Below are 16,676 nucleotides of genomic sequence, written 5' to 3'. Positions count from 1 at the left end.
ACAACTCCATACAAAAACTGTCGGGACGACACCATAAAGCATTACACTTGTTTACTATAGAGGGTATGCGCATGCATAAAGTGAATGGCAGATTGAGTGGCAAATCGAGTGGCAAAGTGAGTGACAAAGTGAATTTAATGTTGTTTAAAGTCATTTAATGCGATCAAATAGGACTTTTCTGTGTGGATGTATGTGATGTCAAGGCCAGAAAGTAGTTTTTTGCCACTCAGTTGGCGTTCCAGCATAACTTCCGGGTATGATGAGGATGTCACACGCATAGTCGCATACCCTCTATATGGTCCACCATTTTCAATTCATCATAAATCATCATAAAAGGAGGTAAAAAGGGTAAAAGTTTCGAATTGCAGCCGTCCGTAGGTGGCCTTTGAGAGCAGTTTCGCATATCTTAATGACTGTTGGTAGGGTAGGGTGTTCCACATTTTTGTGGCATAGGAGCGAAATTAATTTAGTCCCTTGTTAGTGCCGAATCTTGGTTGCACATGGTTTGTTGAACTCCCTCTGGTGTTGTGGGTGTGGACTTTGTTGACATTAAGGAAGTATTTAGACGGGTACATGGGTATCTTGGTGGTGTAGCGAATTTTGTGGACCAGACCCATTGCAAGATGCTATACTCTGTCGTGGGGGGGGTTCTCAACCCCCCAAAATAATCATTTTTGAGGCATTTAGTTTGACTCTGTTCCGCAGATAAATATTGTGAAAATAGCGTTGCGACGTATTGTGAGCTTGTAGATCAGTTGCCTCTTTCTCATATTATTTGACAATTTGGCCAATATTTGAAGTTGTTATAGTATACAACATAGCTTGTTGATTACCTTTGATGCAGTAATGGTATTTTTCTTTTCATCCTTTTCTTTCTTTTTTTCTTTTAGGTATTAAAGGGCATTAAAAGTTGCCCCCCCCCCCCCCAAATCATGGGAGGACCCCCCTGGGGTTCTCGACCCACAGGTTGAGAACCACTGGACTATCAATACAGTTCCCGTCTGAACCTATATCGTAGCAACATACACCAATAAGCTCTCTCCTGTAGGCCACAATTGACATTCAGTTCACAGTAAACCCAATGCCATTTCAGTTTTTAAGCTCATATTCCCCGATTCGCGGCTGCACACATTGATTGGTCCGGAGGACATGGCTGTGATAGAAAGACGATGCTCCTCCTCCGCTAGTTCCCCACTGTCCTCGCTGACCTTCTCATCCAGGGTTGCCATGCCTGGTTGTTATTATAAGCCACTCTGGGCTTGTTTTTGCTGTGAAGTTGCTTGTAAATATTGGTATAGTTGCAGGTTGTGTTTGGCGTGTTTCTAAAGTGTAGTTGCTTATTTGGGCTTGCTTCCTGCTCATACAAGATAAAATGTTAAAAAAAATACTATTCCAAAATTACCTTCTTTTTCCCCCAAGATATGATGTTGAAAATAGCAGATCTACACAACACTCAGTCACAACGCATCGGTTGTGGACTTGTTTTCATAGACCTGGCCGCTTGTTTCTCTTGCAAAATCATGGCAACACTGCTTCTCATCAAACATATCATTTCACTCCACACGCACATTGTTTCCCCACACCAGAGATGCCACCGATAAGCAGCGTTTTAGAGGCTTTGTGCCATGGTATGAAAGGGACGATGATGATGAAGATATCATAGCTTCATCCCCTGTAATACCTACCCCCTGGGTATGGCTTTGTCAGCACCTCTCCTAGGCTCTAGTCGTCACAATGTTCTTTAGTCGTCACAATGTGCTTTAGTCTCTGGCCCGGTGTCAGTTAATTATTCCTACCCGACTTGGCAACATTGATTTACTATGAGTTTACACCTGATTCTATTTTGTGTTTTGCAGGGTAGTTGGTTATTGGATTTTGGAATTATTTTTTGGCCTTAAAAAAGAAAAGAAAAATGGTGTGTGTGTGTGTGTGTGTGTTGCACACTTGCGTGCCCTAAACCTGTGCCTGTTGGCTTGGAATAGTGCGTTGTGCCTCCAACAGAGCAGTGTTGTGTGAAGCGCTTACGTGTGTGTGTTTACGCGTGTGTGGGTGTGTGTGCGCACGCGCACACGCGTGTGAAGAGGAGATGCCAGCACCACAGGCCCCTCTCTTGGCCAGGCCTCCTGACTCAGCGCTTCCACTCCCCGCTCATTGGCCCAGACACAAACTTCCTGGCAGAGCTTCAGTGCGGACACTCTAACCTCGTCGCTGCCCCGCCAGGCAGTACCTTTTGATTATCCTACACCTCCTGAGTCTAGCTCCGTCATATCGGGTCCCGTCAGCGCGTGATGTCTTCTTTCGACATCACGCCGTCCAACTTGCGACTCCGTCTCCCGCCACGGCCGCGCAAATCAAAGATAATTTCACTTTTGCTCAAAAGGACAACAAGGGGTGAAAGAACCTCCGAAATCCAATCCAAATCCTGTGTGACGGTTACCCTCATTCGGGCCACCAGAATCTTTAGTTTACAGATGAGATTACAGTCTCCGATGAGACACATGCTATTTTCTCATCCTTACTTTTGTTTGTGCATCCCAATTTCATGGTTGACTGAACCCATATCAATTGTAGATTGGCTTGTCACCTGTGGTTGCATTAACATATAGATGAAATTGTATTTTAAATTTCATGGTGAGTGGTGGTGTGTAAACTCCACACATCTAGAATAAGTTAACCCATTCTGAACGGGCACCCATTTTGGTGTTAGCATCATGTTATGCTATTGAAAAATAGCAGATCTACAAGCTCATAGCGCGCCACCGAGTGGCGCGCTACGAGCGGCGCGCTACGAGCTTGTAGGTCTGCTATTTTTGAAAAATCGAAGAACGACTGACATTTTTTGGAATCTGATCTCAGGTCAGAACGGGTTAATCAGACCAGTGTGTGTCCAGTGGAAACCTCGTATGAATCTGATCTCAGGTCAGAATGGGTTAACACCCCGAGACTATAGTAGTAATATAACTGCATAATAACTCTTATGCATATCACTGATTTGAATGAATGGGATTAGGGCAGAATGGATATTGATGGTATTGTAACTGGAGCCAGCAGTTTATTCTGCTGTTGATTTAGTAAGCTGTACTTGGAGTAATAAGATAATTGACTTTCAGGCAGAAATGACCATCGAGATTCGGCATACTTGTGTGTCATGCATGTCAATCTGTTTGGCAATGAATAGCCTAAACTACAACGTGTGTATCATAACACTTAAAGGGACACTTCACCCTTTTTGCAAAAAAATATATGTTAATGACGTTTAGAAGCTTTAGATCACTTTCCTGGGGGTATTTATGTGTGTAATATGTGGTTTTAGATATTTTAGATTGTAGCAGTGAGCCTTTTGTCTCTGATGTCATGGACACTGGGCTCACTTCCTTCCTGGACTACATGTCTCAGTAAGACAGCTCTCCCCCCTATCCACAAGGAGGAGCAGTGCACCAAATAATTATGGGAATTGTAGTCCAGGAACGTAGTGAGACCAGTGTCCATGACATCAGAGACAACAGGCTCACTGCTACAATCTAAAATATCTAAAACCACATATTACACACATAAATACCCCCAGGAAAGTGATCTAAAGCTTCTAAACGTCATTAACATATATGTTTTTGCAAAAAGGGTGAAGTGTCCCTTTAACTGTATATTAGTCAACTACCTGCTGTTGATGATTATAGCATGTATGACGTAATGCTTTCGGCAATGCATTAGTACCAGTAAGACGTCTGAGGTCACGTGCACGCATCCGCCTGGGTGACGGCAAACTGCTGGGCGAGCGCTGGCGCTTTAGAATGAGGGGTCAGATCAATATATCCGCCTGGGTGACAGCAGACTCCTGGGCGAGCACTGGCGCTTTGGCATTGAGGGGGTAAGATCTTAATTCTCAGGCCTGTTAAGAACTCTAGTTTAAATGGACCGGTATCAGTCAAAAGGGAGACGTCGAAGTGGAAGGATGGATGGGGAAGGATCAGCGTATGGAATGTCAGAACAGGTCAGCTTCATATATGGAGATCAGATGTAGAGTTGCTGGCCAATATTGATGACGACAGACAAAATGCTCCCTGACAGCATAATCGGAGCAAATATCGTGCCTGGTGGAGACAATCATGTGGGGAGGTTGAGAACCCCCGGCCTATAGGATCACACTCCTCCAGAGACATCCTCCTTCAGGGCTGTCTTTCATACCGTCTGTCTCATTAAAAGCAACAGAACACACTTCTTTCTGTGCACTGCACACAAGGGAGAACACCCCCCCCGGGCCCCCCCCCCCCACACACACACACACACACACACACACACACACACACACACACACAAACACACAAACTTCATCATCTGACAGAGCTCTGCCGTTTTACTGAATATTTGCGTGTTCGTGCCACTGTAGGGTGTGAGCTCTGTACATTTTTATGAACTTTTTAAAATGATCATAGTCACCTTAATATCATATTTGTAAAAGGAAACTAAAGCAAAAAACAGTCTAATGTTCTACAAAACTGCTGAACTCATTGTACCTTCATTATCATACTGTATGTGACCATATGGCTACTGTGTGTGTGTGTGTGTGTGTGTGTGTGTGTGTGTGTGTGTGTGTGTGCGTGCGCGTGTCGGTCGCACGGGGTGGGGTGGGATACATACGCATGCAGGTCTGTTACTGTGTATATTCTTACCTCAAGGTCAGTGCTATGGGTCTCTGCGCTGATTGGATTGAGAGGAGAGCAGACTGCAGACGAGGAAGAAATTCCCCAATAGACAGGAACTGAAGGAAAGCAGACAGGACCTGGCCCAGTCTAGTTTTAACGCGTTGACAACACACTCTCACCGACGTGGGGGGGGGGAGACCTGAACATGTGGCCAAATACAGTGTGATGGTACGGGATGATGACTGCAGACCACGTGGAGTAGACTACCAGTATTTTGCCCGATTTTAGAATGGATAGAATGTCCCCACTCCTTGGGGTGTTTCTAGGAGCAGTGAGCAGCCTGTCTACGGCACTCGGCACTCTAGAGCAATCGGGGGTTAAGAGTCTTGCTCAGGGACACACATCGACACGTTGCTGGCCTGGCCTGGAATTGAACTTGGGACAACCGGTGGCTCTCGCTCCCCAGGTTGGCTTGCTAACCACTCAGCTATGGCAGCGCCCTTTTGCAAAAGAGAAATCAGCAACCAGGTCCATGAAAACGAGCCCAAAAGAAGCAAATCCTAGGCTACGGCTATTTGAAAATAGACGATCTCACAAGCTCACGACGCATCGCATTCTGAGCTTGTAGAATGTCTTTTTCAAAGCAGGTGATCGGGCCTCTTCCAATAGGCCTGGTGCAGTGGGTTCCAGTACCAAAAGGCTGTGCGATAGGTGGCGCTGTGGAACCTGGTTCTATCAATGGCCGGTAGAGCTTGCTTCGTGGTGCCTTGTCCAACGGTAGCCATACGTACAGTATGTTTTGCCTAGATAGCTTTTTATGTAGACATACTGTAGCACTCTATAGTGTATAGTTCATAGCTTTACTGTACAGATTTTCTACCGTTAGACAGATGCTATAGGTGCTTAGCTTTCTTATGATTCTTGATGACAATTTTTTATGTATTTGATTTGATGATTACCATGTGTTGTTCTTGCTTACTGTAAATCGCTCTGGATTAAGAGCGTCTGCTAAATGCCTAAATTGTAAATTGAGGGAAATATTATTACTGCGATACTATTATTATTATTATTACTCGCCATCTTGCTACTGTGATGTTTGAGGGCTATTGACTGTAATCAGTAGGCTCTCAGAATGCTCACAATGGCTCCCCGTCGCTCGAGCTGATGCAACCCATCGATGCACTCATCCTAGACCTTGCATCTACCCCTCTCTCCCCGGTCAATGGTAGTTGACTACACTGGGGTGGTGTGGCATGAGTCCTCTGCCGATGCAGGCTAGCGGTATGGGCGACTGCATTTAGCCATCGCTAGTCCACAGTAAAAAGTCACTTTTCCAACCGAGGTTGTACCGGTTTGGTTCTTTTTTTTCCCGTCAAATATTGAACCAGTTCAGAGTGTTTCCACTGAAAATGAAATGTTTCATAACCCTAAAAGTTGGTTCGGAACTGGAACCAAAAAAATGGCCGCCGTTTTTGTGAAGGCATCAAGGTTCCAAGAATCTAGAACGGAACCAGTTCTAGAACCAATGTTCTTTTAGTGGAAAAGGGACCATAGAGGGATAGGTGGAGGGTTTGTATAATGGTTTTGGCATGGCACATGGGTTTGACCAGATGAAGAGCCTTGGCTTGAAAAGTCGTCAATAAAGTATAACGTTTGGAGCAGATGAGTGTGCGGGTTCTTTTCTCTTTCTCTGTTGGCATGGAACAGCCACGGTTCTCTCAGCCATGGAGACGGAATCCGCTTCTTTTACCATCTCATCTCTGGGCTGTCTTTGACCGTATGTTCAGTCAGTGTCAGCAACTGAGAGAATTTAGTGGCGGACACTGGACACACAGAGGTCACCGGTGTCTGTCATTAACCTGATGCCTTTTTAATAGCTGCCTGATTAGAGTTCCCCCCCATCATGACATGCCCTTGTTCTGCCCTGTGCACCTTCTCTTAATGTTGCCTGTCTGTTTATTTATGAGGTGATCCATTGCCTGTGACATAAAAGTACGTATGTGCGTTTTTAGAGGCAATGGGCTGGGTTTGTATGTAGGGTCTTTCTGTCATTCTAACGGCGTGTGCGTGCGTGCGTGCGTGCGTGCGTGCGCGTGACGTGCGCACTACGCCTGCCATCCTCATCCCAGTGAGAGAGAGTGGTGCTGACACCGTGCCCACTCTGCTTCCTTGCGGTGTCACTCAAACAGAACCCCAACCTGGGCCCCTCAGCAGGAAGTGGTCGGTCTGAAGCAGACTGCTGAGTGTGCGCTTTTCTTCCGCGAGTGAGAACTTAAAGTGGCCTTGGCTGCTACCGGCGTAGTCCAGGTACTGTATGACACCCAAACGCGTCTGGGTGAACTTGTGTGATCATTGCCGGGTGCATGAGTTTGGTCTGACGTACTAACAACTAACTAACTAACCGACAGGCATTAGTCCGACACCCTAACCCTAACCTCACATGGAAGTAAGCCACGTATGTGTCTTAACCGGCAACGCATGTCGGGAGGCACGGGTGAGTCTTCACCAGCCATGCATGTGTCAGACTGTTGCGTCGGACCAACGTATAGGCGTAGGTGCCCCATCATTGCACCATCATGATCTACTGATGGATGGTTATGGTTTGCTGTTGCAAACTGCGGGCATGTCATTTTATCCGTTAACTGATAGGGGCGGCAGTGGCTCAGGGGTAGAGTGGCCAGATGGGAACTGCAAGGTTTCCGGGCTCCCCCAGAGTTTGTGTTGAAGTGTCCTTGAGCAAGACTCTGAATTGCTCCCGATGTGCAGGTTGGTGCCTTGCATTGTTTCCTCTGCCATCGGTGTGTGAATGGGTGAATGTAATGCACAAACCATGTAAAGCGCCTTGGATAAAGGTGCTATATAAATGCACCATTTAACATAGCTATCATTCTTTCAGTTAATGAGGCATTTGTGGCGGGACATGGCACATTGGTCTGACAGCCCATTATTCCGTACCCCCAGAAAGTCTGACAAATGTTAGGTTAGGGTTTAGCAATCAATAAATACATTCGACCAAGTTTTGCTTCTGAATAAAGAGCCGTCAGATCAATGGATCAATGCCATAACAGTTCTTTGGCCACAGTGACTAGTTATTACTTGCGCAATGCCTGTGCGGAACAAATGCCCCCATCGGTTATGCAATACCTGTTGTACTTGTACAGGCCAGTAAGTGTATACTGCCAATATACCTCATATCACAGTGTAAGTCATATTGGTGACATCAGGGATCTCCATATATGGGCATATAAAGGACACAAACATTAAACTCTGTCCATGTCAATGGCGTTTTTAATGTTTGTTTAAGGAAAAACAATCAAAACCGGTATGATAAGTTAGGACACCAATTGTGATTGGCCGGAATGTGATGATGTATGATGATGATAAAAGCGCCCCTCATTTCACGTGTGATTTTTATTTATTTATTTGAAATCAATCGGTTTCTGAAGATATGCAAAGGACACGCACTCACTGCACTCAGCCACTCTGTCCATAGGTTACTAACTCACTCACTCACTGTGTCCACAGCTCATCTCGTAAACCACTGGGATGGTTGAGCATGGGACAAGATTTCTTGTCCATGATCACGTATTGTTAATATTTGTTTTTTTAGGACTTACATTTTATATTGGAGGTCTGAAACAGAAATAGACTGGCCACACTTCCTGCCAGAGATATTCACTCCCCTAAGCGCATAAACCTTTCTAGTTTATGATAGTTTTAGGGAGCTTTAAGGCGTGGTGCATGGCGAGACATCTAGAAGAGTGTCTGTCTGTCTGTCACTGTCTGTCTGTCTGTCTGTCTGTGAGTGAGTGAATCAGTTTGCTAATCAAGAAAACCACTTGACCAATCAGTCTATTGGGCATGCTGCCAGTAGACCAAGGACATAAATCCCTGAATATCTTTCTGATTGTGAATGTTTTGTATTTATTGTTTTACTTTTAGGTTCATACTGAAAGTCAAAGGGAGGTGGACCGTGCTGAATCTTTACCCAAATAGGCTATGGAGATGACGGACGTCATAGACCGGCTAGTAGGACACATGACGTCTGAGATCCACAAGCCACTATTAGACCATGTCTTGTTTTGATTCATTTATGCATGATTCTGCAGTGTGCTGTGAGTGACATTGGGCTAATAGCTTGATCACAAACTACACCAACACAGACAACAGAGATGGGGCATCGACAGGTTGTGAGCTTGTAAAAAGAAAAAAAGGCAAAGAAGTTTAGGGATAAGCGGTAAGGCACTGAATAAAATAGTGCCCATAGCCTTCATTAATAATTTCCCTAACTTGTACTTCTGATGTGATACCAGGGGGTGCATACTTAGTTTAGACTAGTCATTGTATAGACATGGGTTAAGGTTAGGTTTAGGTGTGCTGCTCCGTGGGAGGTTAGTGTTAGGGTGAGGGTTTGAGATGGGTTGTAGTTGAATGACTAATGACTGGTCTAACCAATGACTAGTCTAAACCAAGTACCGGTACTGTCTAAACTAAGTACTGCACCCGATACCAGATCTGTGTTCATTTCATACAAATAAGAAATCTAAGACTATGTTGAAATATATTTGTACAGCATCCGCCATGATACAAATGTAAGCCTGCAAAAATACACAGAAAGGCATGTTGGCCAGGGAGAAGGGAGGGGGAATAGGAAGGATATTGCTGCTACGCAAGGTTCCAATGTTTTATAGTTTATACTTCCCTTACAGTGGCCTCACAGCGCTTTTCCAGATAAGCTTGCACCACCAGACTGCAGTAAATGGACAAGAGAAGTTTTAAAATGGCAGCTCTTGGGACGTCACGCAGCACATCGACAGTGGGCCAGCCGTTCAATGGAGGAAATGCCGACTTTATAGAGTAGTAAATCTAGTTGGCCCGTCCAGGGCATTGGTGTGTGTGTGGGGGGGAAGAGGGCATTTTCCCCTGAATGCCACCAGTGAAAGTCAAATTAGAAGAGGGATTTTTTTTTCACTCCCAATTCTACGAAATGCTTAGGCTCGTCCCCGCCTGGCGTGGTTCCATTAGTCGTCGGGCCAGGCGCTGAGTGCATACCGCCTGCCTAGGCCAGGGCTGAAGTCTATAAGTATTCTCCTGCTACTTACAGAACAAACCACTGCCAAGACAATGATTTGACTGAGATAGAGACACTGAGTGAACTCCATGCACCTCTGTGACTGTCTGCGGCTACTTAACGCTCTGGAGAGCCTTCTAATTGCCTATTGGCCTTCTCCATAAATCAAACAATATGTATTACAAATGTTAGTCATACTGCATGTTGTGTGGTTTTTTTTACTGATAATGAGGACAAGAAAAGCTTCACAGATACATTATAATAATGAATTGCATTTTTATAGCGCTAGTGCACTTTTACAATGGGTTGTTCATTCATACATTGGGAGGCCGTTATACTATTTCAGGCATCTTCACCAAACACAGCCAGTGCAACATGTCAGATGGCACATAATATGCTGCGTAAATGCTCTGAGCGGAGCCCATTTAAATGACACATCCTGGGTGTGTCATTAATCCAGCCTTTAGAGGTGTTTGTCGCCGGTATACGCTGTTTAATGAATAATAATAATGTAATCCTCATGCCATGTGATGGAGAGGGTGGTTAAAGGTGGTGCTCCCTGTAATGACAGCGAAACAAATGCTCTGACCGCTCTCCCTCGCTGACATTTAGAGGGGAGGAGCGGAGAGTGGCAGGGGTGATGCCAGGTGAGGACAATGAAGACAGACAGGGGATCGGAAAGAGGATGGATGTGCTCTTTTTAAACTGAAAAGCGCTAGCTCTGTGTTTTTTTGTGTTCTTTCTGCATTTAGTGTTGCATGTCGTCGTCTCTTGTCGTGTGGGGAAACCTCATATTTCCAAAACTGTTACTTTTCAGGATTCAAATGCGCTGTGGTATGATGGGTAGGGTTTAACCCATTCTGAACGGGAACCCGTTTTGGTGTAAGCATCATGTTATGCTTTAGCTAATTAAAAATAGCAGATCTACAAGCTCATAGCGCGCCACCGAGTGGCGCGCTACGAGCTTGTAGGTCTGCTATTTTTGAAAAATCGAAGAACGACTGTGACATTTTTAGAATCTGATCTCAGGTCAGAATGGGTTAAGTAGGGCGTTAATTTACGGGAAAAAAACACAAAAAGGTACAGTACAGATAAGAGACAGCGACTATCATTGTTACAGACACAACAAACGGGCCACCGCAGATGTCTGCCTGGGGCAGAAATATCTCTGGAGAATCGAGTCTGGATGGAATTAACGGTGCAACAGTTCACCGGCAGGAATGTGTTTGTCATTCATTAGGGTATACTGGATGTTGGTTTTCACATTGTATGAATACAAATAAGTGTGAAGTGCAAGGCCTTTGATCATGGTCTGATTAGAGATGGAGTTGACGAAGGGGCGAATTAAATTATGAGACTAGGTATCGTATGTGATTTTGATTGTTGTAATATTGTGATAAAGCATAAATTATTTAAGTTATATAAGACTACTGACGAGTTACATGCACATAATACATTGCATTCAGATGGTATGTAGACTGTAGAAATGTACGATACAGAGAGGACAGTCTATACACACAGACAGAACATCTTTCTAGAGTCAACCCATATTCATGTCATTATAGCAGATGGCTCATTATGGTTTTCCAAACCCCATGGACAGATTTCATTTTGTTTACTTACCAGGGCCCATGCAAAATTGAGGCGAAATAAATGCACCAGTTAGCGTCAAGCAGTCCCTGGGCAGGGTGTCGCCAAGCCGTCACAAAATCCAATACAAAATCCAATTTGACAATAACAACGATACAGTCAAGAACAATATTTTTTTTAAACTGATGAAACTAGAGGCAAGTTGACATTTGAAAAGCATCGGTGTGTGCATCATTTTGAGTTTATTTTTATTAAAAAAAATTAAAATCCTGGCTATGCGGAGGAGGAAAGAGATTGCTGAACCCACAGGGAAGGAAACGCATAATAGGATGAAGGTCATCACTCAAAATTGTTCTGCCAGCCAGGGGCATGTGGGTGGCATGGACGTAAAACTTCGCAGCCCAGTAAGCCCACCAATCTAGTCGCGTTGGGCAGATGGGTTATGGCCGGCTGGGTGTTCCGGCTTGTGTCGATGGAAGTGATGTAGTGTACTTGATGTTCCTATTTAGCAGTATCACAATGTATACAGCAATGTGTAACAGCTGTGGCTGAACCACATCTAGCCAAGCCTTGTAACTGACTTTCTTGTGGATAAGTATCACAATTAAAAAACTAAAAGAAATGTCGTTTTAATGTTAGATTATCATTAACATCGTAGTGTTTTGCTAATTATTTGGAGGCCCATTGGCAATATCCTCATGGTCCACCAGTGGGCCTCGGCGCACATGTTCAGAGAGAGCCACTGATTTAAACACTCTCCTCCGATGCAGATATTTGGGGTCAGTTATCCCAGCAGCACCAGGAGTCTATTCTATTTACATAATAAGTCCACCTATTGTACTTTTATTCATATCATCCAGGAGTTTAGGCTTTGGCCCAGTCTACAACTTTTCATTGGATGCGATTTGGCGTGTCGAGATTTGCCCTTGGGCATGTCTGTAGCCTCGCGCTGAAAGATAACCCAATCTACTCTACACTTTGGCTCCAAGTACAAAACAAGTGCGTAAAACCATGAATAAATCTAGCATTAGATAATTGAATTCTTCAAAGAGGCAGCAGGATTTTCAAGGTTAAAATGCAAGGGCCTCGACATTGATCGTAAAGGGTGAAATCGTTAAGCAGCAGGCGAAGCTAAAGAATTGATCATTTGCAGTTTAATTGTAATTTGTAGAGTTACACAGACTGGAACGTACTGCTCACACAGCAGAGGGCTCATGATGGAGCAGTGGTTCCCAAAGTAGCCTCTGTCCCAGCTTTACTCATCGGCCAAGAGAAAAGCCAGAGACTGCATTGCCGGAAGTGTGGGGCCAATCACAACACTTGTTTCATACACGGCGAATGTAATTTCATTTGTAAAGCGTCAACGTAATTTCCTTGAGCGGTACTTCCGCCAAAATCCCGCTACTTTTCAAATTCCAGGAATGCACTCGTCTCTACAGCGTATATTTCTTGCCCAGCGGAAGTTGTTGAGTGAAAGATGACCTATTTAACTCACCTGGCCCAGAGATCGCCTTTTTTTTCAATTGATTACGGTTCACAACTTCTATGTACTGTTCACGTACTGTTCTGTAACACTCTGGTTGTGGAAAAAAAAGAAAATCTGCTGGCTTATGCTGTCTATGGGAACGCAGTTTTCAGAGTCGTAATATCTTGGATTCTTCTTTTTGGACGAAAACAAGCAAGTTGATTTGTAGCTCATTTCTCTAAACGATATGATCCTCTGTTACAAAATGTATGTTTGGTGAATTAAATAACATTTGTGCACAGGTGGTGAAAAACAACCATGCTGTTTTCGTGCTCAGACCCAGGCACCCACCCACCCAGCCACCCACCCAGCCAGCCAGCCACACACATGCACCACTCAAAAATGAGCAGATCTACAAGCTCACAACAAGTCGCATCGCAACACTGCGGACCCGGGAGAGACATGATCACATTTCTCTTTTGGATCTCGAGCTAAAAACTTTGGGAACCACGTGTAGAGAGTCTACCGTTTATTTTCTTCATTTTCTGTACTTGGGAGAGAGAGAGAGAGAGAGAGAGAGAGAGAGAGAGAGAGAGAGAGAGAAAGAGTTCCAATTCTGCCTCAAAGGAAAAAATGGCAGGAAACTGATAAATTCCATAAATTGTTGGGGGGGCGGGGGGGGGGGCGGGGGGTGTGTGTTTAGTTAATATTTATTTATTGTGATTTCCCCCCTAATTATTTCTCCGGACATGTTTTGTCTTGTGCATAATTCGCAGGTCCCGGGGGACCGCATAGTGAGTGGGTGTTCTCAGAGAGCGAGCTAATGGGAAGAGGTGGCACTGAATATCAATGCTCGGGCCAGACAGTCATTGTCGTGTGTGTGTGTGTGTGTGTGTGTGTGTGTGTGTGTGTGTGTGTGTTGCTCTCTCCCCACTCACATCCCGTTTGGATCGAAACCCTGCCCTTCCTGAGCTAAATTAAACCCACCTTGGGAAGCAGTGGACCTTGTTAGTTGTTGCAGAGTGCTGAGGGTTCTATACCTTTTTCAATGACCCCTACTGTGCAGCCAGCCACTGCTGTGAGTCTGTGACTTTGTGCTGTACTGTACACTTAACACCGTGGAATGTATTAACATGACAACATGCTAATTACTCTTGGGTGTTTCGAGTTAAGCGTTATTATTAATCGCCTTTTTGTTCAGTAACATGAAGGCTTTGTTCTTGCTTACAATGCTCCCATCACTGGAATGAGTGGTACTGGTAGCTGAATCCCCAATTCCCTCCGTTTGCACTTATGGAAAGTACAGTTACTCAAGTACTGTACTTAGGTCAAATTCTATGGTAGAATTATACTATATATACTTCAGTATTTCCATTTTTCATTAGGCTACATTACTACTTCATGCACTAATACTCAATTACACCTCACAGGGAAATTCCTACCCTAATAGTCAACACAATTATTTGAAAATGAGTTACGAACTTGGTAGATTTATATTATTAATACAAAACAATGCAATTAACTGCCACATTTTATACTTGGGCATTGGTAATGCCAATACTTTTGTACTTCTACTCAGGTAATATGTTGCGGTATTTGTGGCATAATTGGGTCGAAAAAACATCTAAGTAGCTTCTTCCACTTCTGTTTTGTGTGTCCACTGTCCAGCTCATAGTGGAGAAGACGACAGACTTCCCCTCTACTGAGTTCTCTCTGGTGGAGGATGTGGCCCTGCACTTCACATGTCTGATGGACAGGCTGAACGAGCAGCGCCTCTTCCAGCCCGACCTGTGTGACGTCGACATCGTCCTGGTGCGCCAGCGTAGCACCTTCCCCGCCCACAAGGGGGTGCTGGCGGCCTACAGGTGAGTTGGCACTAGAAACCTTAGTCTTCTGACTCTTCTCTGATTGCGTTATCAAGCCAACATTGCACAATGAATGTACATGTACTGTTGAACGCTACCACAGCTGCTATATTAAAACAATAAAAATACAGGGAAACGATTGTTATTGCTGATATAGATACATGGTATCTTCTTGCCCATTTACCAGGTTGATGTGACTGCTATTGTGTGACACAGGGTCGGCCCTAGCATTTTCATGGCCCTAAGCCTGATTGTGTTTGGCCTCAAAACTCCAGCACAACCACCAAGCGTGCACGCGCACACACGGGGTACAGGCTTTAGTGATACTGTGATAATTAACAACTGTACTTACCGTGACTGTAGTCTGTGACTGTCCACCAAAAACGGCCATAGCCGTCATCACAAATGTGATGAGGTCAGCACATTTGGGTAAGTGGCTATGGCTATGGCCAAACTAGGGGGTCTATGGCCAAACTAAGGGTCAAACTAGGGGGTTTTCATGATTCTGAACCCATTCCAAGCACGAAAAACACTCCTTGGGCTGAATTCGGCTATAGCCACTTGCCCAAATGTGCTGAGCTCATCACATTTGTGATGACGGCTATCACTGTTTTTAGCCCAAGGAGTGTTTTCCGTGCAAAACTAATGCTTGGAATGGATTCAGAATCATGAAAACCCCCTAGTGTGACATGCTACACATGCTACTTAACTCTTTTATTGCGGCTAGCTTTTTTTTTACATTCGTCAGAAGCTTTTACATGGCGGGAGCGTCGCTGTACGAAGGCACAAATTAAATCCGAAATTTGGATGGCAGAAGATTCACCAAGGACAGCTCTCCTGGATTAACGATTTATTTCCTTTCAACTGCTTTACACAGTGATTATATGTTCAATCCCATAGCTGGAGCGGTGGGGCGTTGCCATAGCAACCGGACCAATGTTAAAAGCTGCCGTGGGACTCCACCATTATATAGACAGAGTATACATTGGGTCCGTATATATACCGACCTGGGATATAGCGTCCCCTAGCGGTGGGGTACGTATACGGACATTGGAAAGAAAGAATTGAAGCACAATGAAATGTAGAACATTTTGCCTTATATTGGTTGTTGATGGTACCCCAACTTTCAGCAGCTGTCAAAAATTCCCCTAGGGTTGTCAATGTGGGATATGTTAGTGGTAAGAAATGTATTCCCAGATTTTATTAATATCCCCTGACTAATTGGAAATAAATAAAGCTGATCTGCCATCACCAGAGATGACCGGACAGGAGCAGACATCACAGGGAGAAAGAAAGGCCAAGCTGCTCAAGAAGAGTGATCTTCTGAGGTGGGAATGTTCACAGGTTTCTCAAGTTGAGACGAAGAACCATTTATGTCCATAATAAATATCCATAATTTATAAATAAAGCATGTGCGTGAGGGGGGGGGGGGGAAACTGCGCCTCGCTTCTTGAAACCTGCGTACTGTACGAGTCGCGACCAATAAAACCCTCCCTGAATTATCTGATCCTACAGCCCCTTCTTCTGAATTCTGTGATCCTACAGCCCCTTCTTCCACTCCCTGTTCGCCCAGAGCAAGCAGCTGCGCCGCGTGGACCTGTCCCTGGACGCGCTGACCTCACAGGGCCTGCAGCAGATCCTCAACTTCATCTATACGTCGCGGCTGCTGGTGAGCGGCCGCACCGTGCGCGACGTGCTCAACGCTGCCACGCTGCTGCAGATGGGCGACATCGCCGCCTCGTGCCGCGACCTCATCGGCAGCCAGTCGCTGAGGGCCTCCGCTGCCTCGGCCGCCGACCTGGCCGCTAGTCGCGACGGGCTGACCGGCGGCGCCGGCAACGACTCGATGGCGTTGCCCGTCGGACAGCTGTACCGGGAGATCAAGCAGGAGGCGGAGCTCGGCAGGTATGGCTGCTGGGTGAATTAATATTTGAATTTCCAATATGGGGAGAGAAACAATATTTTGCCCGGACGGTTAGCTCAACCGGCTGGACACCTAGGCTGCTGATCCCAACTAGCCTGGCTAATAAGCCAGACTCAAATCA

The 16,676-nt window shown here is 45.1% G+C and overlaps 1 protein-coding gene across 1 annotated transcript in view; it reads left to right on the top strand.

The window, feature by feature from the left end:
- Positions 1 to 16,676, top strand: part of zbtb47b (zinc finger and BTB domain containing 47b) — a 33,088-nt gene that overhangs the window by 2,899 nt on the left and 13,513 nt on the right. Inside the window, exons 2-3 of the mRNA XM_080793381.1 lie at positions 14,435 to 14,631; positions 16,177 to 16,536. Of these exons, the coding sequence (XP_080649507.1) occupies positions 14,435 to 14,631; positions 16,177 to 16,536 (557 nt within the window). The remainder of the gene's footprint in view (positions 1 to 14,434; positions 14,632 to 16,176; positions 16,537 to 16,676) is intronic.

Source organism: Protomyctophum bolini (genome assembly GCF_963924005.1).
Source record: "Protomyctophum bolini genome assembly, chromosome: 21".
Taxonomy (NCBI): domain Eukaryota; kingdom Metazoa; phylum Chordata; class Actinopteri; order Myctophiformes; family Myctophidae; genus Protomyctophum; species Protomyctophum bolini.
The sequence above is the reverse complement of the archived record's forward strand: the minus strand, read 5'-3'. Positions and strand labels throughout refer to the sequence as shown.